The sequence below is a fragment of the Microcaecilia unicolor genome, chromosome 12 (assembly GCF_901765095.1).
Source record: "Microcaecilia unicolor chromosome 12, aMicUni1.1, whole genome shotgun sequence".
NCBI classification, from domain to species: domain Eukaryota; kingdom Metazoa; phylum Chordata; class Amphibia; order Gymnophiona; family Siphonopidae; genus Microcaecilia; species Microcaecilia unicolor.
The window spans coordinates 110,217,587-110,242,567 of NC_044042.1; the positions used below are offsets into that span (position 1 = coordinate 110,217,587).

Genomic DNA, 24,981 nt, shown 5'->3' on the forward strand with positions numbered 1-24,981 from the left:
TTAAATAGTTTGTGAGTTGTTTGGTCACCAACCCTTCCGTTAGTTTGGTTATTAATGGAATGGATGCTACTGGCCTGTAGTTGGTTAGTTCACTGGCACTTTTCTTTGCGTCTTTAGGTATGGGGGTGAGTAGAATGTTTCCCTTCTCCTTCGGGAAGAGTCCATTTTGTAACATATAGTTCAAATGTTTCGTTATGTCTGTTATGAATTGTTTAGGGGCAGTTGTCATGAGGGTGTTTGGACATATATCTAGTTTGCAGTGAGATCTGGCAAATCTTTTAAGCGTTTGAGAGATGATATCCTCTGATAATGTCTCGAAATTGGTCCAGGTTCTGTCTGCTGGATAGATGCCAGGTCTAGACAATCAAGGAGTTCAGCATAGTCAATGGTGCTGAGTCGTAGTTGTATGATTTTCTCGTTGAAGTATCTCGCGAGATTGTCTGCTCCTGGTGCGTCTTTGCTGTTGGTTGTGACTGGTGTAGTATCTAGTAGTTTATTCACAAGTTGGAAGAGTTTATGTGTGTCTTTGTAGTTTGGTCCAATTACAGTTTTATAATGTAATCTTTTAGCTTGTCTTATGGTATATTTGTATTTTCTTTGGAGTTGTTTCCAGGCGTTGAGTGTGGGTTCTCTTATATAGAGCCCCCTCTCATACCCCGTTGCCATTCAAAAGTAGAATGGAGAGTTGCCATGTCAAATTCCCACCGAGATAGCAGCACATGTGTGCCACCGACACCGCAGAAAATGGCATTTTGCCCACTGGTGGCCCTGAAAGCGAAACGTCTTTTGGCAAAACCCGTCAAGAGAAATAAAGAAAATAATTTGAATTTCAGTCCCGTGTCCTTTAACAGACTAATCAGTTTCCAAAAGAGCGAACCACAAAAGGGTAATATTACAGTTACAATTACCCTAAAAGTCACACATGTGGGATTAAGGATGGGGAAAACAGAAGAAAAAAGAAAGTACAAACAGCAGGAAAATATATTTAATGACAACACTCAGGAGCAGAAAGGCAGCGCCCATGAAAACAGGACAAAAAGAAGACTCCCAAATTTGGATTCAACGTTTGTTTATTTGATTCCCGTAAAACTCAGACACTGTGGCACAGGAAACCAAACATGACATTTTTCCATTTTATTAGTTTTTAAGTTTGGCTTAGAGAGTCTATGCAACGTGAATTCAAAGTTAAAACTGCTGTCAACGGCATTAGAGAAAGCACAGGAAGCAATGGAAGGCCGAGGATGGGACAGAGAACAGAGACCGGGTAGTTTGGCAGATCTTGTGCATTTTGTTAAAAAGTTTGGACACTTTTTCACATCATTTTATTCTTTATGTAAGATGAATTCTAGGGGGAGTGTTAAGGGGACCATGCAACACTTGAGAATAACTGGAGAGCGAGGAAATGTTTGGCTTTACTAGAAAAAGCCGTAATTTGATGCGAGTTAGCCTGTCACTGGACGGAGCCTCTGGGATACCAGCGACCCTCCGACCAGCTTCAAATGACCTTTACTGAATGCCATGGAGTTTCTAATCAGACTTTTGGTTTATCCAAGTTTTGCCACCAGGGTATGACAGTCTGTCAGTCTCTTTTGGATTATTTGTCTCCACAGAATTCTGGCATCTGTAGTGCCGATTCCAAATTGGGAGATGGTAATCAATAGAAATAAATTTCTATTGATTACCTTTAAAAGTGGACTAACACGGCTACCACATCACTCTACTCAAATTGGGAAATGCAAAGCAATTTGGACCAAAATAGATTGGGAATAGTAACATAAACATAGTCAAAGGCACCAAAAAAGGTCAACTGGCCCATCCAATCTTCCCAATCTCTGTCCATAGTGCACAGTCGTATCCCAGTAACGAGCAAAATGCATGACTGCTCTTTGTCAAAATCAAATTTTGTTGTCTTCCTCATTGGTTGTTCCCCTCAGTGCTGCCAAGTTACCCAGTTGCAAAGAAGGAGATTTTAAGCCACGCTAGGCCCGATTTCTGACAACCCTATCCCGATGTGCTGTGGGACCTGCAGCACCAATTTCAGTGTGTAGAATCAGGGGCCTGATATTCAGACCACTGGAGTTAGCCAGGCTGACTCCCGCGGTCAGTGCCAAACTCGGATACTCAATGCCGGGTCATTTCCAGTGAACGGCGTTGAATATTTAACCAGTCAAGTCAATATTCAGCGCTGGCCGGTTAAGTTGAAACCAGCCAAAGGCCTATTTCGATGGCCGAATTTGGCTGCCAAACTTAGCCGGCGGCATGCTGAATATTAGCAGATAGCCAGTTATATCACACAATATAACCGTTTATCTGCTACCTGGCGATATTCAGCTGGAGATAACTGGCTATCTCCTGCTGAATATTGCTGGATAGCCAGTTACGTGCCATTTAACTGGCCAGAAGCCACTCCTGACCAGTTAAATTGTTTTAAATATCAGGTGGACATGCCTTTTGGATGTAAGTTCAAAACTAGGGCTGTCCAAAAAGTCTCCCTCCTGGAACTGGGTAATTTGGCAGTTCTGCTACCAGCCTGGACATGTGAACATACAAGATCCCATACTTAATCCAACCCCATTCTACCCTGTCTTACCACAAAGCTTTGTAATAAGTAAAACAGTTACCAAAGATAGTAAGGCTGTTGCCCAAATATCCAGATTTCAAGGTATCAATGTATCAAGGATGGTACCTGGACACCTGGCTGGTTTCTGGAAAGGTGAAGCATATTCCAGCTTGGCTTTAAGGAGTCACCAGTTGGTACCTTTCTTATCACCTTACAGGACACCACTGACTAGCCTTCCTGATGGCACAAGGTTACGTTTACATGCAACTTGCTTAAGAATATACCACCCTCTGGCCAGTGTAATGGCCTTCTTTTACGAGATCACAAATTTGTCTGCCTGGATTTTAATTGGGTTGACTCTTATCTCAGGAGTGGAAGGGGTAAAGCACTAAGATATCCAAGGTGGTGAAAACACAATTCATTTATTGAGAGCTGTACATTCAGTCTTAATCAAGGTTGAATGCACAGACCCAGTCCCAGACTCACTCAACAACACAGGCTGTGTTTCGGCTATTCAACCCTTCATCAGGAGTTGATTGCACTTTGAGACTGTGATTGAAATTTGTAGAAAACTTAAGAAGCAGCAGAGAAGAAACTGTTAAAAGCAGCTATGCAAGTTTGAAACTCCAAAAGCAATATTTATGTCACAGGTATTTAGTCTGTAGGCTTTTAAATGGTTTCTTTTTCATTGTTGCTCAAATTTTCTACAAACTTCAAATCACAGTCTAGAAGTGCAGACAACACCTGATGAAGGCTTGAACAGCTGAAACACAGCCTATGTTGAGTGAGTCTGTCTGGGATCGCATCTCTGCACTCAACTTTGATTAAGACCAAATGTACTGCTATCAACAAAGGAATTGGGGGGTTTTTCACCACACTGCATCATCTTGGCAGGGTCGCCGAGAGGGGGGGACAGGGGGAACAAAAGTCCCGGGGCCGGGCCTCCAGGGGGGCCCGGCGCCACCGCTGCCTGGCCTGCCCTCTGTCGCCGCCTGGCCCGCCCTCCGTCACTCCCAGAACTAACCTTAAGCCTCCTTTCACTTCGCAGCAAGCAGCAGCAGGTCAGGCCACTCCTTCCTTCCATGGCCCGCCTTCACCTGACGTAAGGAAGGAAGGAGGAGAGGTCTGCCCTGCCGCTGCGAAGTGAAAGGAGGCTTAAGGTTAGTTCCGAGGACCCAGCCTGATAGCGGGTGGAGGGGGGCCCCGCGACCTCGGGTGGGCCCAGCGATCTCAGGTGGGGGGGGGGGCCTGGGGGCGGCCTTGTCCCGGGCCTGGCTCCGGCTCTCAGCGGCCCTGCATCTTGGTGCTTTATTCCTTCCACCCCTGAGGTTTGCTTGTGCTTTTTTGCTCCTTGTGTTCTGGAGAATATGGTCTATCATTTCTTCAGCATTGTTAAATGCATTAACAAATCAAGCCTGGCTTCTTTGTTCCCAGACCTTTTGTTAAGATTTTATTTGCCAATCAAACAGGTAATGAAGGAGCCATTTTATTTAAGAGTGATGTCATTGATAATGTTATGCTTCACATCCAGTATAATCCCATCCCAAAATCAGAATTTTACTTGGATTTTTTTTTTAGTTTGTCTAGCAAATGCCTATCATATATAGAAATCTGTCTTAGGAAGCATGGAAGGGACATTTCATGAATGCCAGGTGATTCCATGGCATGGTGGGAAATGGAGGCCTGTTATTTATTAAGGAAATTGTTACTTCATCTCCCTTGCATGCCTGGAAACACAGCTAGGACTGGATCAGCCCTTCCAATAAACCATGGAGTCAGCCGTTAACCACAACTTGATGAAAACATGAATCAATACAATGTCTTGCTCACCTTGTCAGCTGAATTGCATAATAAAATCTAATAATAGATCAGGAAGTACTAACTGAAATATTTATTCTGGTTCTTTCCTTATTGTGTAGGCAAGTGGATAAGAAGCATGCATGATTACAGGCTGAATCAGAGGCAAGTCTCTGGTAACTGTGTTTCAAAACATGAATTCTGGCTCTGTTCCCATCCCTCCCCCACTTTCCTCCAAGAGTCTTAATATGTTGGTAAAACTCCAGGAAGGTCATGGAAGGGGTGTCAGCAGTAGGTAGCTCCACAGACCTTGGTTCATGCACAGAGATACGGTTCTGTGGGCCTAAGAAAAGCAGGAACTACACCTCAATGCATGAGCTGAACCAAAAACAGACCAGTCACTTTGGGTTGACCTGGAGAAGCTGGTTGTATGGGACATGCTGGCCTAGAGGTGGATGGAAAGTCATAGCACAGCTCCATGTGTTGGTGGTGGACCAGCCACAAACCACAGAGATTCTACGACTGGAGGTTGAGAAAAGACTAATTCAGGCCTTGCAGGCAAAATCAAGCTCTCTGAGGATCTTGAGCATCAATCTTGCATTTAGAAGAGACCCTAATTTTGGCAACACAAAAAGTCTGGACAGTTGTGTGAGTTCTCCACATAGCTCCATGTGTTGATCGTAAAATGGGTAAAGCCTACTTCGTAATAGTCCAAACTGGTGCAGTTCCAAAAGTACATCGACAGTGAGTGGCGGAAGGAGAAAGCCCACTGGCTGCCCGAGCTGTCCCACTGGCACTGCTCAATAAAAGGAGAATGACGAATAAGCTCAGAGCATTTTGTAAACCGGGAACAGGACTCGGCCCACAGCTACAGCTTGGAGACAGCTAATTTGAACATTAGTAATAGGGAAGGGGAACAAGCCAAGGTTATCCAAATGGGAACGCAGTCTCGCTCCCAAAGACATTAGGAGGACGTGTCTTCCACACCTACCCACTTGTATGCTACTATACGAAAGATAAATCAGATACCTAGAGAATTGCACAATCCTGTAGCTTTATTTAAAAAGGGAACCAAGGAGAATTCAGTATAGGCTGTAACCACAGCCGAGCTTAACTTCAGTGAGTTTAGCCGAGAAACGGCTCACTTGAAAGCTCTATACATCATTAATACTCACTGAGTTTGTATACCTTAATTTTTTTTTCTTTTTTTAATATATCAAACAGGGATTTCTGTTGCACATCTGGAACAGCCAGTGAAACAGCAACAGAACATGCGCTAAGATAAGTTCGCTCCTTTCTGCTCTTGAATAATCTGGTGCTTTGTTTAAGGGTTATGGACATTATTTATACTTTTTGATCACAGTTTTTCAGTCTACGGATTTTGGGGGGGTTGTTTATACAGATGCCTATTGAATTTTTCAAAATCCTGGTTCAATATAATATGTAAGACAAGTGTTTGATATATAAAACAAGAAATAAATTAAGGGATACAAAATTGGGAATATTAATGATGTACAGAGCTTTCAAGTGAGCCGTTTCTCGGCTAAACTCACTGAAATTAAGCTTGGCTGTGGTTATAGCCTATACTGAATTGTCCCTTGTTCCCTTTTTGACTAAAGTAACAGGATTGTGTAATTCTCTAGATATATTATATATCTTTCATATATTGAGATTGACTAGTTTTGAATTTTATTTTTGTCTGTCGATAACTGTATAGCTGACAGAGCAAGATGTGGTTTTGTTCTGGATTCCAAGCACCCCCACCCCCTCAAATTTGGAATTCAATCTAAATACTTACACTTTCTACTGTATATTGCAGAGTAGAGGTCCAGTCAGTACAGGGCATGGTGTGATCCCCACTGCTGGAAGCAGCGTTCGATCAGTCCTGAGAGGAAATTGTGCTGAACGGCATAGGGTTATGGCTTTACAAACAATGCAAAAGGTGCATTAGGAGTTTTGGCTTCAGTTGCGGACCACAAAAGGGGGAGGGGGCTTCCCTAAGACCAGGCATCTGAATGCCTACTCTTTCTACATTCCTGGGAAAGTTACAGCAAGGTCTGTGCTATTTCAAATCAGGCCTATGCACTTCCGAAACTGAATTCGAGTCAGGGCAAAGGAAGCTCACCCATCCCCTAGTCCCAAAGTCCATAACATACATCATTCTGTGTCCTTGAAAGGACAATTTGATTTTGAAACAGGGCCAGTTCAGAGTCACTAACTTTCCTTTTGTTTTGGCCCAGTAGTTCACTTCAGCGCATTTATTTGGGATTACAGCTCTAATTGTAACCAGCCTCTGCTGGGATACAGATCTATGAACCTTCATTAGTAATGACACTCTTCCTTTCGCAACCCAATTAGCCAAGACGCATTGTAATCCTTAGCCAAGTACCAGAAACCATAGCTCCATCTAGAACAGTAGTTCTCAACCCAGTCAGGTTTTCAGGATACCCACAATGAATATGAATGAGACAAGTCTGCATGCATTACCTCCATTGAAAGCACATCTATCGCATGTGTTCAGAAAACCTGATTGAGTTGAGAACTACTGCTCTACAACTTGGATAATGCTGATCCTAAATCTGGCCACCAGGTGTCACCATTGAGAAATGGACACAACCGCTCCTTCCCTGTCCCAATGCAGGGCTATGAATTCTATTTTCATCGCAGCCCCAGTCCTAGCTAACCAGAGAAGCAAGAGCTCAACCTGGGTCTTCCTTATGGTGATGCCCTGCACCTCTACCAAGCCAAATGGCTGGCCCTTTCCTTGGAGAATGAGAACTCCAAGTCCATAAGTGCAAAGAGAAGAAAATCAGGGCCAGCTCAGTCTGTCTCTGATGAGCGTAGAAAAAAATCCACAGCGCAAAAAGCCCAGGCATGGCTACTGGGGAGCTGGCGAGTACCGGTGACCTCAGGACATCAACAACTTGACCCTAGTTAAAGCTGGATTCCAGCAGATAAAAGCCACTGATTAGCCACTGATTGAGTGTGCAGACAGCCTGGACACCTCAAGGAAAGAAAACAAGATAAGCTGCAATTTTCCTGCCTTGTGCCTGGTGAGCAATTTCAGTACTTTGCTGCTAATCACAGTCTGTTGTCCTTTTTTTCATTCTACTATATGTACCGAATTATACAGCTGCCTGACTCATTCGACTTCCACATATTATATTGGGGGGGCGGGGAAGTGTGTGTGTGTGTGTGTGTGTTTATTGGTGAATGTATGTGTGTGTGTGTGTGTGTGTGTGTATATATATATATATATATATATATGTATATATATATATATATATATACACACAGACACACATTCATATACAGAGAAATATAATACATGTTAACACGTGCTTTGTATATATTTACATATAAAAGAAATATGTATATATATGTATGCATACAGAAAAACCCGGACTATTACCGAGTCCTACAGCATAAAACTGCTCCCCAAAGGAAGCAGTGAAGGCCAATAATATTGTCCCCCTTAAAGTGACAATTCCTTCCCAAAGGGCCAATAACTTTTCATGAGGGGGAGGGGGCAGGGGTAAAAGGGGGTAGAGGAACCACTATCTAGAATCCAACTGCTTCCACCCGCACCCCACCAAAAGCAGGTCGGATGGCATAATACTGACTATTGCCCAGTAAGTACCACACTGTCGCCCTCCATCTTCCTTATTGATTACAGAATCGGAAATGGATCTACGAAAGGTTATGTTTCAAAAACCCCTATAATTTCATAATATGTATAGACGCACAACCCCAGGATCACTTGTTTTCTACTCCTGGCACCATTTACTCACAAGCTTGGCAACACCTGAATAAGCCCATGGCTGATTGGCTCCTCTTCCAAGCAACCAACCTATCAGATGCACAACCTTCATGCAGGAAGGGGAGAGGGGAGAAGGAGGGCTACCTACGTAGTATCCCCCATTCTTTTATAGATTAGGTCTCATCCTCACCTCCTTCTACTCCATCCAGGCCTAGCGCATGAAATGAAGCTTTGGATACACACACTGGCCTTGCCTTCAGTACAATACCTTTTGTTCCCCTCCCCTCTTCACCAGTTACTGTACAAAAATGAACAATAAAACACTAATTATTTACAGTCCATTTTCTCGTTCTGTTGCTGGTTTGGTTTTTCACATTACAGAGCAGCTCTTGGCCCGGTCCTTCCGAATCTCTGTGCCCGTCAACAAATCAGTCCTGCCGGGCATCTGAGAGACCCGCTTCAGTCCCCTCTTGGAGTTGCTGCGCTTGAGGTGCTTGTGCATTCTGTTCACCGATGCTAGCGTGGTCACGTGGAACACATCCCGGACGCTGTTCTCCGATACTTTAGATGAGCATTCGGTGTAGGCGACTGCTCCTATCTGCCGGGCTAGCATGCTGGCCTATGAGGGAGAAGAGGAAGGAGACAAAAGCTAAAAAGATCAGCACTCTGTGTGGAAAGCAGCATTTTCTCTTCCCCACCAACCCCCTCCGCCCACCTCCCAACCTCTCCAGTTAGTGACTATGGCTGAGCTCAGAAAAATTAGCCCAGGTCCTTGGATTCACCAGCCACCCACCAACTTTAAATCCACTCGTTCTGAAAGATGAGCGGCCTGGCTCTGGGGATGTTGAAAGGCTCCGAGCATCCAATTACAGGCTCCTACAATTCCTGGCCTTCCCTAGCAGGCCCACATCACCTCTGCCTCCAGATGAAACAGCCTGCTATGGCACTTGAAAGCCACCACGGGCTCGGTGACAGCTTAATGTATGTTCTGCAGACAGCAGCTCTCAACACAAGGAGGGAGAGGCCCAGCACGGGTCAAAGAGCTTAACCTGTATCAGAGTGAGCAGGCCTGACTTAACCTTGTTAACATCCAAACATCATAAACAGAATGTCAAGGGCACTAGGAAGTAAATCTAGGCAAACAATATTTCCACCTATCTACATACATATAATCATATTAGCGGGGCTCTGCCGAAACTCTGTTAAGTAGTATTTGGACGTAACATACTGAAGTCAACTTTCCTGCTAGGTCTCTGAAGCAGGAAAGTCTCTTTTTCAATCATCTACTCTTGTCCCACTTCTCTCTCAAGCATCTACCTTCTGTCTGATCTCTCTCAGTCTCTTATCCAGACCACACTATATCTACTCTAAACCGCTTCAACCTTTTTTACAAAATTAAGGGGTATATCAAGATTTTAATAAATGATAAACGATTTGTGATGTGCAGGTGTACCTGCTCGGGAACACCTCATCCATCACGCATCCCCCAAGCACAGCTGCCAAGTTACCTAGCTCTAGGAGGGAGATTTCAGGCCACTCCTAGGTTTCTAATACCCTATCCTGGTGCATTATGAGATCTGCAGCACTGATGTCAATGGGTAGAATCAGGAACTGCTTTAGGATGTAAATTCAAAACCAGGCCTGACCAAAACATCTCCCTGTCAGAACTAGGTAACTGCACACACACCAGACTCCACCCCTCGCTCTTCACACATGCTACATCCAGAGGCATAGCTAGGTACAGTGCAAATGGAGCAGCCACTCCCCGTACAGGATTTTGAATGAAATGGTGCCTATGGAAACCTGGCTACGTTTCTGCCTTCACCCACCACAGGATCAACATACGGCGATGTTCCAGTCCTGGGTTTACACCATTGCCTTCCTGACTTGTGGTTCTAATTACCTCCCTGCATTTCCTAAAAAACCAAGACTACAGGTCCCTGCATGCAATGGGGTAAAGCCAGGACTGGATCAACCCTGTTGGGCAAATCCGGATCCAGCTGACAAACTTAATGATCATCTTAGGCTGCATAAATGCTTCTTAAGAGCGAAATCTGAGTGATGGGGCCATGGCAACAGCATAGCTATGGGTGGGCCTGATTCTTGGGTCAGCCCCACCCAGCGGCAGCACCCCAAATCAACATCTCTCCTTCTCCGCGGCATCCTGGCATCTGCCCGCCCGTTGCTGAACCCCGTCCCTCCCTGGTGTACCTTACAGGCATCCCCGGCAGCTGCAGTGATTCAATTATTGCTGCCTATGGCCCTGCAATCTTCCATCGGCTGGGTCCCGTCAGACAGGAAATGATGAAAGCGAGGGTGGGACCCAGCCGATGGAAGCCTGCAGGGCTGGTGCAGGCAGCAATCACTGCAGGCGCCGTACCCACTAGGGAGGAACGGGGTTCAGCGATGGGCGGGCAGATGCCAGGACACCGCAGAGGAGGAGAGATGTTGATGTGGGGTAGGTGAAAAAAGCCATAATTTTTTTTTTAATATATCTTGGGGGGGGGGGGGTGCTACGGAGTGCCATGCAAAATACTGGGTCTGGCTACACCACTGGGCCATGATTCAGCAGAGATAGCTCTGGGCCATCGCTGCCAAAAGGTACGGGGCACAGCCCTTCCTTGGCTGAAGCAGCAGAGCAGGACTAGAAGACATGGGCAATGGGGACCACAAGTGTCGATCCTGATGCCACCAGGAACAAGGACAAACACAGGCTGAGGCAGGGAGTCAGACATCAGTGTAGCCAGAAACCACTAGGTCCAGGGTACTAGTGTTAGTTATAGCTAGTTTTAGAAGGCAGACTAGGGCTAGATGGGTTTTGTTTTAGTTTCAATGTATTAGATATGCAATTGTAAATTCTCCTGAAGGACTCATTGTTCGTAATCCGCTTAGAATCTCTTTTGAACTTAGTGGAATATAAGAATCATAAAAACAGCACAGCAGATGTTGTAGAGGTGCCAGGGAAGGGTGGGAGAAGGGTTGACAGATTGAAAAAAAATTTCCCACACAAAACCCCGCCCCTGCCGTCATCACCCCGCCCCTGCCGTCATCAGCCCCGCCCCCATCACTAACCCCGCCCACCACAACCCGCAAAAATTTCCTGCAGTGGGTTGCGGAAAGCCGCCCAATTGGGCGGGAAAACCGCAACCTTGGCAACAGTGAGCATGTGCTTTAAGATATGACACACCTCTGCTTCTCTCTCACTTCATTGGTTAGATTTGCCTCTCTTCTGGAACTTGCTGTGCCAGGAGCCTCTCTGGGAGACTGAGCCTGGTGGGGTCAGTGGCGTAGCCAAGGGTGGGCTTGGGTTCAGGCCCACTCAATAACATCATACCTATGATGTGGCTGGCAGGGATCCCCAAGCCCCACCAGCCGAAAACTCCCAACAAATGTCCCTCTTGAATACCTTGTAAGTAGCAGATCTTCGCCTGCAGTGAGCAGTGACATACATACTGCTCGCACCAGCCCCACAGCCTTCCCTCTGATGTATTTCTGCCTAGGTGGAAACAGGAAGTTGCATCAGAGGGAAGGGTGTGGGGCCAACATGAGCAGTGTGTATTAGTTGCTGCTCACTACTGGTGAAAATATGCTATTTAAGAGGTATACGGGAGAGGGGGGATGTTTGAGAGACCATATGGCATGCAGGCGAGAGAAGGAGAGACCAAATCACCTGTGGGGCGGGGCGAGGTTCTTCTGCCCACCCATCTTGGGCCCAGGCCCACCCAAAATTGGGTGTCTGCACACCCCCATCTCCGTAGACATACAGATGAACACAAACCACTAAGGAGTGGAGGAGTTGCCTAGTGGTTAGTGCAGCGGACTTTGATCCTGGGGAACTAGGTTTGAAGGTATACTACAGACTGCCCCAGGTATTTATTCATACCTGGGGCAATGAGGGTTAAGAAGCAGCAGTGGGAATCAAAGATTGTTATTCTGGGCTCTGATTGGCCCAGGAGCTCATTTCATTTGGATTTTACTGGCTTTTTCCCCAGTCTTGGCCAGGAAGAAAAGAGAGCAGGCTCTCTTTGCTGAGACTCAGTGAACAATTATATGTCCTGATCGTCCCAGGTATTTTTAGAAAGTAAGCAAATGTTTTGTTAGTGTTATAATTGATCTATATTTCAGTTACCTGTTATTGTTCTGCTGATTGCATTTTTTATATTCATTGTTCAATATTTTTAAGACAATAAACACTATTCAGTTTATTGCCTCTGTTGTCTGGTCCGATAAAGAATCCTGGCAGTTTGTATGTTGGGTCTATGAATGCTTTCTGTGAACTGTGGGACCACTGGGAGTGTGGCCTCCAGTACCCTAGAAATCACTGGGGATAATTTGAGAGTGGGACACTTGCCCAGAGGCGGTTGAGACCCAGTTGGTGGGAGGAGGGTCTAGTATACAGCACAAGTGGCAGGTGCAGGTGGACCTGAGATGTGCTGGGGATAGACCCTCTATGTGGCTGTGGGGTAACCCCAGGCAGGTGTCTAGACTTTTTGTGTCAAGCCCCGAACAGACGATTCAACCGGCCAGGAGCCGTTTCTGGGCATATTTTAGAAGTGGCCCTTGTTTTGTCCAGTTTGTATACTGACAAGTAATACTTTGGCAATACCTCATGCTTAGCTCTTTCCACCATCAGGACGCTGAGAGACGCTGCTGGGCTTATCAAGAGCTTTGTGCAGCTGTTGCACTGATAAATGAAAAGCATGAATACACTGTACACTGCGAAAGAGTAGAGCTTCACCACAGCAACTGTAGAAGAGTGACCTTATTCTCAGCTCTCCTTTCTTTTATATCCTGGCACAGATATGAAATGCCAGAACCCACACACAAAAAAGGAGAGTTGGGAATAAGACAGAAAGAGAAAGCCATAGAACAAACAAAGATGAAAGTTATCAAAGAAGCCAGTTACCATTACTGCAAAGCTACAGATTGCTTTTGCAGTACAAGTGTATCTGCCATTTAATGCCTGTGCAGCCTATTTTTGGTCTTATTCCTGGGTCTCCTTTAATTTTGTCTTAATACATTTTACTTTTCATGTCTTCACCTCTTTTTTTTAATTTTTGGACTAAGGATATGCACCTTCTATTAGGTCCCTGTTTCAATTGCTAATAGTATCAATGAAATCATTCTTCAGCTATTCATAATGTATTAATGCTTCTCTTGCATCGATAGGATTGTGTGCATGGACTTCTAATGCCAAACAGTGCAGCATCACCTTTCACATTTTAAACCATGGTAACTACAGGACTTCAAAAAAAAACATCTCTCCTCAGGAAGTAAACGGTACTATTTATTTTATTTATTTTGCTGCATTTATATCCCACATTTTCCCACCTATTTGCAGGCTCAATGTGTCTTACAATATAATACAACTACAATCACATTGATGGAATAGAGAATCAGAGTATATATACTATAGATGCTGTAGGATAAAATTATGAACTGTCTGGGCTCATTAATTCCTCGATGACCTGTAGCCAACCTGGAAAGGAAAAGCAAAATGCAACTTTCCATTGATTTACTGGGTGGGGGAGGGGTGCAGCTAACAGGCCATTGGGACCCTGATCACAGGTGACAAAATGTGGAAGCATCCTTTTAAATCCATGTTGTGAATCACTCTGCTGCCAAAATACTAAGCTGTACATAGGGCCGTTGAGAGACTGAACTGGGCCCGGGATAGGGCCACTGCCCCCGGGCCAGGGGCAGGGCTGCTACTGCCCCCCCCCCCAATCATCATCTGCGGCCGCCCCCCCCCCCCCCCCCCCGATCACTGCCGCTGCCTAAATACCTTGGCTGGCAGGGATCTCGGGGTCCTGCCAGCAGAAGACATCTTCTGCGCTGACTGCCTGCCCCTGCGGCTGCTTTTCCTCTCAGGGCATTCTCGGTTTCAAAACCGAGCATGTGCACCTGAGAGGAAAAGCAGCCACTCAGCAAGCAATGGGCAGAAGAGCAGCACTGGAAGAAGCTCCGGGTCTTCCCCAGCCTCCAAGGGGGACCCGGCGCCAGAGTTTTCTCTCTCCTGCTCCTATCAGGACACGATCACTCGGGTCCCGTCAGGAGCAGGAGAGAGAGAGACCCTCGTGCTGGGCTCCGCTTGGAGGCCCGGGCACAAGGAATTTTGCCTCCCCCCCCCCCCCCCCCCCGGGCTTCTACAACCAGAAAAAATTGGCGGGTTTCAGTCCCAATTTACAGGATTCATCTCGGGGGGGAGGGGGGTGAATCAAATCAGAGACTTATCAGCTCTGTATGTAAAATGCTATCACCCAGTGACAAAACAATGCAGCACAAAACTCTGATGACTATTCATGTTCTTCAGCTGGTCTTTCCAGATTTTAATTCCTACTACAGATACTTGTGACTCCATTGCCCCAAGTACAAAACAAGTACCTGTATATAATATGTAAACCAGCTTACCAGGTACTTCTGTGCCCTTTATTTTCAAAAATAATGGGAAAAAAACAACACACCACTAATTTTAAAAAAGGAAACAGGCAACACAAGGGCCAGATTTTTGCTCCTTTGCTTTTTCTCCACCCCCCTGTTCGAAAATAAGTTGAAGCCTACAGTGGAGCAGCCATTTAGCGGATGAACCCTCCCGTCTTCCAATTCTGGGAACTGTCTGAAGGTTCGCTCTGTGGCTGTGCTTCCCCTGGTTATGGCCCAGAACGCCTCACACATTACAGAACAGTGCCACAGGGGTTCTCTTGCTTCTGAAAGAGACATTTTTGCTGAACCAACAGATGTACTATATACTTTGTACTAGCCATGCCTGGGGGCTAAGTAGAAGGAGGCTAGTTACAAAAACTGGCCATTTGGCTCCTGGTAAATGTACCAGAGAAAACAGCTACATCACAGTCACCCTCTTATGTCTCTTTATGAAAATATACTTAGAACTAGCTAAAGACCATTCCGACATACAAAATATTCCTATGTCAGGATTTACAATGGAACCTGTCTTCTTAACCACGTCCCAGTGCTCTGTTAACATACTGATGCTTAGTATCAGGAAACTTTGCCCCAATTATAAAAATGGGCAATCCGATGGATTATTCACATGTACCAAGGTTCTTTAAGGGTGTATGCAAATTATTTTATTAGTAAATATCTAAGTTTTGAATCCAAATACCTAGAGAATAGAGGACATTACAAAAGACACTTGGATGCTTAAAGGAAAGAAAACTATATCAGTACATAAGTATTGCCACACTGGGACAGACCAAAGGTCCATCAAGCCCAGCATCCTGTTTCCAACAGTGGCCAATCCAGGTCACAAATACCTGGCAAGATCCCACAAAAGTTCAATACATTTTATGCTGCTTATCCCTGAAATAAGCAGTGGATTTTCCCCAAGTCATTTTAATAATGGTCTATGGACTTTTCCTTTAGAAAGCCATCCAAACCTTTTTAAACCCCACTAAGCTAACCGCCTTTACCTCATTTTCTGGCAATGAATTCCAGAGTTTAATTACACGTTGAGTAAAGAAACATTTTCTATGATTTGTTTTAAATTTACTACTTTGTAGCTTAATCGCATGCCCCCTAGTCCTAGTATTTTTGGAAAGAGTAAACAAATGATTCACGTCCACTCCACTCATTATTTTATAGACCTCTAGCATATCTCCCCTCAGCCATCTTTTCTCCAAGCTGAAGAGCCCTAGCTGCTTCAGCCTTTCCTCATAGGGAAGTCGTCCCATCCCATTTATCATTTTCGTTGCCCTTCCCTGTACCTTTTCTAACTCCACTATATCTTTTTTGAGTTGCGGCAAACAGAATGGAAAACAATATTTGAGGTGCAGTCGCACCATGGAGCGATACAAAGGCATTATAACATCCTCATTTTTGTTTTCCATTCCTTTCCTAATACCACCTAACATTCTATTTGCTTTCTTAGCCACCGCAGCACTGAGCAGAAGGTTTCAACGTATCATCAACGACGACACCTAGATCCCTTTCTTGGTCAGTGACTCCTAACGTGGAACCTTGCATGATGTAGCTATAATTCAGGTTCCTCTTTCCCACATGCATCACTTTGCACTTGCTTACATTAAATGTCATTTGCCATTAAGAACAGGTTGTCAGGTTATGAAACTGTGAGGGGGTTAGACTTGGGAAGAACATCAGAAAATATTTCTTCAAGGAAAGGGTAGTGAAAGCATTGTTTGGCTCCCACAGGAATAGGAGGGGGTGCACAAAATTAAAGAGAACCTTTTTTTTTTTGTTTGTTTTTGTTACATTTGTACCCTGCGCTTTCCCACTCATGGCAGGCTCAATGCGGCTTACATGGGGCAATGGAGGGTTAAGTGACTTGCCCAGAGTTACAAGGAGCTGCCTGTGCCTGAAGTGGGAATCAAACTCAGTTCCTCAGTTCCCCAGGACCAAAGTCCACAACCCTAACCACTAAGCCACTCCTCCACTCACAAGCAGGGGGGGAAAAAACAGAAAGCAACAAGGACCTATGGCATTTTAACTGTAAATGAATTGGAAAGATGCACCCTACATGATTTGTAAACTCACTGGAACTGAATCCTGCGAGTTAATTACACTCTGCCGTGGTGTGAGCCTCATAATCAGCAGGTTGGATCGCACTTCGGTGCTGGTGTGAAATGCACTTCTGTTCTTAGTCAGGGAGAGAGCATAATGGGAAAAGGATGAAAATACAATGAGCTGTAACTCCTAAAGCCCTGTGTAAATATTACAGCACCTGCGGAAGTAAACAGCTTGGCCTGAAGCCCATTTCCTGGCTCTGTGCCATCCTCTTTGATTCCTCTAGGCCACTTGCGTTAAGATCTGAAGCTACACAGGGCAGCTCCAGGCTTGGAAGGCACAACCAGCCTTTAAATGCTCTTTAACACATGACAAACAAAATGGAGCTGAACCCATTGCAGAAATACAAGTGAATGTGCCTTATAACTGTAAAACAATGTGCACAAGGGTCAGCTCTTGACCTGAGCTCGTTGTTATCACGCCATTGGGCCTTAATGAGCAAAGCTTAGGGAAGCATCTCACCTGTTCATGCGTGACTGGAATGAGCCGCTGCTTGGAGAGTTCACGGAGTGTGTTGAGGTCGGTCCTCATGTCTAGTTTGCAACCCACCAGCACAACCTTGGCATTGGGGCAGAATTCTTGCGTTTCTCCCTGCCACTGAAGGGTGAGAGACAAAACAGAGTCAGTCTTAGAAAATGGAGCCAATGATTATTTGTAAAAGCTCAGGCCAACACCAGAAGCCTTGGTTTTAGGCTGTTCTAGGCCCTTGGTCTTCACTCCCAGTCCTCTAGGGTTGTCAACAGGTCAGATTTTCAGGATACCCTAATGATTATGCATGAAGAGATTTGCATAAAATGGAGGTAGTATAGGTGTACAATAGTTTCTCATGGATACTTATTAGGGAGATCCTGAAATCCTGGCCCATTGGTGGCTCTTGAGGACTAACATAGTTACATAGTAAATGACGGCAGATAAAGACCTGCACAGTATATCCAGTCTGACCAACAAGATAAACTCATTTTACATGGTATGTGATACTTTATACCCGAGTTTGATTTTTCCTTGCCATTCTCAGGGCACAGACCGTAGAAGTCTGCCCAGCACTCTTCTTGTACTAAATGTTCTGAAGCTGACGTCAAAGCCCCTTAAAATTTACACTTAAGCCCATCCATATCTGTTCAGTCACTGTCAGGGCGTAGACCATAGAAGTTTGCCCAGCACTGTTCTTGTACTAAGTTCTGAAGCTAACGTTGAAACCCCTTAAAATTTACACTCCAGTGTAGGAGACAAGACTGAGATTCTAGGGGGTCTGAGCGCTCAGAAGAGAAAAACATTTTTTTTAAGCCCCTTAACTCTTGTAAGTGGAGGAAAAGCATCTTATGAATAGTATTCCTTATTTTACAAAACCTCAAACAGGCAAGAGCTATCGTGTCGACAATACAGAGAACCTTCCACAAACAGGTTTGTCACCTCATCAAATCAACACACAGAAGCTGGCCCAGCCCTGGTTTTGCCCCACTGCATGCAGGGAAATGTAGTCTTCTTTTTCTGAGGGAAATCAGAACTTACAAGTTAAGGCAGTGCAGTGTTGAGAAAAAGCCAAGCCTGCAGCAGCCCTTATGGATTGGCCTGGGAGATGGCAGTCCTACCCACAAAGTGGATTTCTTATCTACAGGTATATTATAAGTTAACATACTTTATAATATACTTGTGGAAAGACCCACATCCCTGCACATATTTCCAACAATTGAACAATATAATACGAAAAGCAAGGGCATACGGGGAGGGGGTGGGGGCAGGCAATATGCCAGCCCACACAGGTAGCCAACTGGCCTCTGACATTCCCAATACCACAATACAGGGGGTGGATTTTGCTGAAAAATCTTTTATATGCAAAATTTGAATTATAATTTGCTAAGGGATCCTTTTGCTAAGATGCGCTGGAAAATGGCTTGTGGTAGAGTAGGCATGGGTTTTCTGCGTGCGCCAATCCATTTTTCAGCGTGCCTGTAAAAAAGGCCTTTTTAAATTTTTGCCAAAAAAGGACACGAAGCAAAATCAAAATTGCCGCACGTCCATTTTGGGTCTGCGACCTTACCACCAGCCATTGGCCTAGCAGTAAAGTCTCACGTGGTAACCAGGCAGTAATGACCTACGCACGTCAAATGTCACTTGGCACGTGTCCAAAAATCGGATGCGCGCCAAAAATGAAATTACTGAAAGAGCCACATGGTAGTCGGGCGGTAATTCCATTTTGGCCCACGTTAGGCCCACATTGACGCTTACACAGCTTAGTAAAAGGGCCCCTAAGCTCTTTGACTATCACATTTTCACAACCTGGTAGAATGCTCTACACAGACACGGAAAGTCACCTGACTGAGGTGTAAAAATTGATTGCACAGGTGAAGAGTTTTGCATGTAATGTCCAAAATTGGTAGAAGAGACCCCTGTGTACAGGAAACAGCATGACTAACATGCTGGACAGGACTGTGGAAAAGCAGAGAGCGCAGTGGGGCTGGAAACGCTAAAGATTTTGAGATGGGCAAGTAAACTAGAGCAAAAGTGAAAGGCCTCTTTGCCCCAGAGCAGGTACTATACAGCCCCAAAATCAGAGCTAACAATTTATGCAGAGGAGAAGCCCAGTGGACTTTGATCCTGGAGAACTGGGTTCAATTCCCACTTTGGCCAAGTCATATGTGTGCTCAGCAGTAATTTCAATTTTGGCGCACGTCTGAAGAAAATAGTTTTTTTATTTTCTGACACGCATAGACCATTACCGGGCCGGTTACCGTGTGAGACCATACCGCTTCAGACCCAAAATGGACATGCGGCAATTTTTGTAAGTGAGCTAAAAAATAATTCTGCATGCACCCAAAACATGTATCATTTTTCAGCGCACCTTACTAAAAGGACCCCTTAACACTCCATTGCCCCAGGTACAAATAAGTACTAGTACAAATACTATGTAAACTGCTTTGAATGTAGTTGCAAAAACCAGAGAAAAGCGGTATATCAAGTCCCATCTTCCTAGCCCTAGTCCCCCTAGACATTTGTCCACTCCTGCATTTACCCCATTGCATATTGGGACTTGAAGTCTTGCTTTTCTTAGGTACTGCAATGGGGAAATCAGAACTAGAAGTCTCTGCATGTAATGGGGTAAACCCAGGCCTGAATCGACCTACTGGACAAATGTGAAACCAGTGGGCAGCCCTAGCTCCCTGCCCTCAAGCAAAACTACAAAAGGTAATTTTTCAGAGCTGCCAAGTTACCCAGTTCCAGACTTGAAACTTTTTTTGGGCCAGGCCTGGTTTTGAACTTACATCCCAAAGCAGTGTGGGATTTGTAGTGCCTGATCCTACCCAATGAAATCAGTGCTGCTTGTCCAATACAGTGCAGTATTTTTTTAATCTACACCTCTTCCCTGGGTTCGCTGATCTCATCCCATGGTTTCCAATATCATCTTTATGCTGACGACACCCAGCTTTACCTCTCCACACCGGACATCACTGCGGAAACCCAGGCCAAAGTATCGGCCTGCCTATCTGACATTGCTGCCTGGATGTCCAGCCGCCACCTGAAACTGAATATGGCTAAGACCGAGCTCATTTTCTTTCCACCCAAACCCACTTCTCCTCTCCCTGCTCTCTCTATCTCAGTTGATAACACCCTCATCCTCCCCATCTCATCTGCCTGCAACCTCGGAGTCATCTTTGACTCCTCCCTCTCCTTCTCTGCGCATATCCAGCAGATAGCCAAGACCTGTCGCTTCTTTCTCTATAACATCAGCAAAATTCGCCCTTTCCTCTCTGAGCATACCAACCGAACACTCGTCCACTCTCATTACCTCTCGCCTTGACTACTGCAACCTACTCCTCACTGGCCTCCCACTTAGCCATCTATCCCCCCTTCAATCCGTTCAGAACTCTGCTGCACGGCTTATCTTCCGTCAGGACTGATATGCCCATATCACCCCTCTCCTCAAGTCACTTCACTGGCTTCCGATCAGGTACCGCATACAGTTCAAGCTTCTCCTACTAACCTACAAATGCACTCGATCTGCAGCCCCTCATTACCTCTCTACCCTCATCTCCCCTTACGCTCCTACCCGAAACCTCCGCTCACAGGACAAATCCCTCCTCTCAGTACCCTTCTCCACCACCGCCAACTCCAGACTCCGCCCTTTCTGCCTCGCCTCACTCTATGCTTGGAATAAACTTCCTGAGCCCTTACGCCAAGCCCTACCCATCTTCAAATCCTTACTCAAAGCCCACCTCTTCAATGTCGCCTTCGGCACATAACCATTATACCTCCATTCAGGATATCTAGACTGCCCCAGCTTTACATTTCGTCCTTTAGATTGTAAGCTCCTTCGAGCAGGGACTGTCCTTCTTTGTTAAACTGTACAGCGCTGCGTAACCCTAGTAGCGCTTTAGAAATGTTAAGTAGTAGTAGCCGGGGAGCCGGTTGATATTGTATATCTGGATTTTCAGAAGGCGTTTGACAAAGTGCCGCACGAAAGACTCCTGAAGAAATTGCAGAGTCATGGAATCGGAGGTAGGGTATTATTATGGATTAAGAACTGGTTGAAAGATAGGAAGCAGAGATAGGATTGCGTGGCCAGTATTCTCAGTGGAGGAGGGTAGTTAGTGGGGTCCCGCAGGGGTCTGTGCTGGGTCCGTTGCTTTTTAATGTATTTATAAATGACCTAGAGATGGGAATAACTAGTGAGGTAATTAAATTCGCCGATGACACAAAATTATTCAGGGTCGTCAAGTCGCAGGAGGAATGTGAACGATTACAGGAGGACCTTGCGAGACTGGGAGAATGGGCGTGCAAGTGGCAGATGAAGTTCAATGTTGACAAGTGCAAAGTGATGCATGTGGGTAAGAGGAACCCGAATTATAGCTACGTCTTGCAAGGTTCCGCGTTAGGAGTTACGGATCAAGAAAGGGATCTGGGTGTCGTCGTCGATGATACGCTGAAACCTTCTGCTCAGTGTGCTGCTGCGGCTAGGAAAGCGAATAGAATGTTGGGTGTTATTAGGAAGGGTATGGAGTCCAGGTGTGCGGATGTTATAATGCCGTTGTATCGCTCCATGGTGCGACCGCACCTGGAGTATTGTGTTCAGTACTGGTCTCCGTATCTCAAAAAAGATATAGTAGAATTGGAAAAGGTACAGCGAAGGGCGACAAAAATGATAGTGGGGATGGGACGACTTTCCTATGAAGAGAGGCTGAGAAGGCTAGGGCTTTTCAGCTTGGAGAAGAGACGGCTGAGGGGAGATATGATAGAAGTGTATAAAATAATGAGTGGAATGGATCGGGTGGATGTGAAGCGACTGTTCACGCTATCCAAAAATACCAGGCCTAGAGGGCATGAGTTGAAGCTACAGTGTGGTAAATTTAAAACGAATCGGAGAAAATTTTTCTTCACCCAACGTGTAATTAGACTCTGGAATTCGTTGCCGGAGAACGTGGTACGGGCGGTTAGCTTGACGGAGTTTAAAAAGGGGTTAGATAGATTCCTAAAGGACAAGTCCATAGACCGCTATTAAATGGACTGGAAAAATTCCTCATTTTTAGGTACAACTTGTCTGGAATGTTTTTACGTTTGGGGAGCGTGCCAGGTGCCCTTGACCTGGATTGGCCACTGTCGGTGACAGGATGCTGGGCTAGATGGACCTTTGGTCTTTCCCAGTATGGCACTACTTATGTACTTATGTACTTATGTAGTAGTAGTAGGATGGAGTGGTCAGAAATCCAGGATTGTTACAAAATCTGCAGTCTGAAACTGGGTAACTTGGCAGCTTTTTAAAAAAAATATATAAGACCTGCAGCAGCAAGGGAGGGCGGGAGAGGGGGAGGGGCAGAGCAAGGATATCTTTGTTCACCAAGCCCCCCAACCAACTGAGAACATTACTTTTTCTTTAATAAAAATAATAGCTAATTTTTCTCCATCTACGAAGTGCAGCAGAAGAGAGATTGTACCACGCTATGCCTGGGGACATTTCACTTTGGTCGACACTTGAATTTGCTCACGATGAAATACTCTCTTTAAAATGGCAACATGAATACCCAGTATTATCTGGCATCACCAGTCCCTCCAAGCCACACTTAATAACTGAAGTAAACAGCTCAAATCCTGCCCACTCTATGTCAGGAACAGTGGAGGAGATTTCTTAAGTCATAGATCACTGAAAAGGACACTGAACTCATTTTACAGTTTACCTCACACACAGAGAAAGAAAAGTCGGGTTGTGCTACCAGAAATTCCAGCAACAATCTCACAGTTTGGACGGGTAACTGGCAGGCTCCCTCCTCTTTATATGCTTTAAAGTAAAAAAAAAAAGACCCAGACTGTATTTCTCCTGTCCCCAGGGCCAGTGTTACACATGCTGTGGTCCGGGGCAGATATTTCAGGAGCCCAAAGCCCACCAGCAGGCTCTGGCACCTTCAGCTTAAGGCAAGTTCGGGGGCACAGAGGCCCATGAAAATTGCTCTGTCTGCATTAACACCCCCCCCCCCCCCCCTCACCACCACCACCACCATGCCAGCCCTGTCTCTCCCCTCCCCCCACAAATAAAACCTCTCTGAAACAGAAAAGCAGTTTCTGTCTTTTGCACCAAAAAGTCAGCGCCACCCTTCACCTTGGCACACAGAAGACCTAAATGTTTAGTTCAAGTTTCCCTGCCCTCTGCTGGGATTAGAGAATGACACAGAGATAAAATTTGTTCCTGTCCCCGCCCCGTTGGTTCTATTTCCGTCCCCAAAGGCCCAATCTCCATCCCTGTCCCGTCCCCATCTCCATCCCCGCAGGTTCTGTCCCCGTCTCTGCCCCGTGGACTCTGCTCTCATCTGCAGAAGCCTCAAACACGATTTTATATTTAAATCTTTTAATTAAAGTATAAAAAAAGAATGTGCTGTGTAACTGTTGTGTATAAATTACAAATAGAAAACAATAATAACAATGAGCAACTATAATAAACCTTCCTACCACCACCACCCTCTACCCTTCCAACCCCAACTATCCCAAGGAATCCTAATCCACCCTGTTAAAATGTCCAGTTCTGTATGCCCTAGAGGGGAGAAATATGCCCTATGTAGCACTGTTATGATTTTTTAATCTGTGGATGAATAAGAAGTCATCAACGCTCTCAGGATTCAGTCTAGCTCTCCTGACTTCCACAGTCCCTCCTGCAACAGAAGATGTCTTCTTAGAAGATGTGCTGGTAGCAGGATTACAGGATCCCCCATGCAAGTTTTGCTAGCTATGGCTACCATGTTTGCTTGTTTTTTCCAAAAATAAAAATATAGTCGTCTGCATCAATCAAACAAACAACAGTCCAGTTCATTAACAGGCTTCTAAGTAGAAAGTGACACGGGGACAAAGTTTGTCCCATTCCCACCCCATCTCCGTGGGATTTCTCCCCATTCCCGTGGGCTCTGTCCCTGTCCCCATGTCACTTTCTAGCTGGGACCTCATTTTCCTCAGCAATGCTCTCTAAAACTACACAGTGCAAAATAGGCTTGTCAGCCTTGCACAACCCAGACTGAACAGGCTTCCAGAGACCAGGGGCGTAGCCAGGCTTCGGCGGGAGGGGGAGTCCAGGGCCCAGGGGAAGGGGCACCTCCCCGTCATTGCCAACCCCTCCCCACCAATTTTGCCCACCCCCCCGCCACCGACCCTCTCGATCCCCCCTCCCACCGCCAACCCTCCCCCACCTACCTTTGTTGGCGAGGGACCCCAATCCCCGCCAGCCGAGGTCCTCTAGCTTCCCGCGCAAGGCTTCGTTCTGTTTCTGACGTCCTGCACGTACAGGACATCAGACTCACAGAAACAGAACGAAGCCTTGCGCGGAAAGCAAGAGGAGTTCGGCTGGCGGGGGTTGGGGTCCATTGCCAGCAAAGGTAGTAGGCGGCGGCGGGGAAGGGGTCCAGGACCAAATCTACGGCCCCACGTAGCTATGCCCCTGCCACAGACAGAGGCCGTACCATCCTGGAAGGAGGAAAAAACATCTTTAGAAGTTAAAAAAGTGCCCTCCCCCCCTTCAGAAAATCAACTACAGTTATCAGTCTAAGAGATCTTTTAAAAAAACAAAAAGACTGAAAAACCAAGAGAAATATTTATCTCACATATCTTAAGCACATAAATCTATCTGGACTTTTCGGGAGAAGAATGGGAGCAAATATCTAAGGCAAAAAGGAAAAATACAAGGCAAGATGGGAACCCATAGTCACCCCCAAATCTGGGGTAAATGAGGTTTCCATTCAATGGGACTTTGTTGTAGGTCTTTTGAGGATATTATTTGCAAGTGAAGAGGTAAAACAGTCTTCTCCTTGATCCTAAATCACCGTTGTCCAGTCTTGCCTTCAGTTAACATTTC

At 45.6% G+C, this 24,981-nt stretch overlaps 1 protein-coding gene across 1 annotated transcript in view; it reads right to left on the bottom strand.

Annotated features, from left to right (window-relative positions):
* Positions 1-7,639: 7,639 nt before the first annotated feature.
* Positions 7,640-24,981, bottom strand: part of RND2 (Rho family GTPase 2) — a 156,136-nt gene continuing 138,794 nt past the window's right edge. The window contains exons 4-5 of the mRNA XM_030220583.1: positions 17,121-17,255; positions 7,640-8,736 (exon numbers count right to left, since the gene is read on the bottom strand). Of these exons, the coding sequence (XP_030076443.1) occupies positions 8,488-8,736; positions 17,121-17,255 (384 nt within the window). The 3' untranslated portion in view covers positions 7,640-8,487. The remainder of the gene's footprint in view (positions 8,737-17,120; positions 17,256-24,981) is intronic.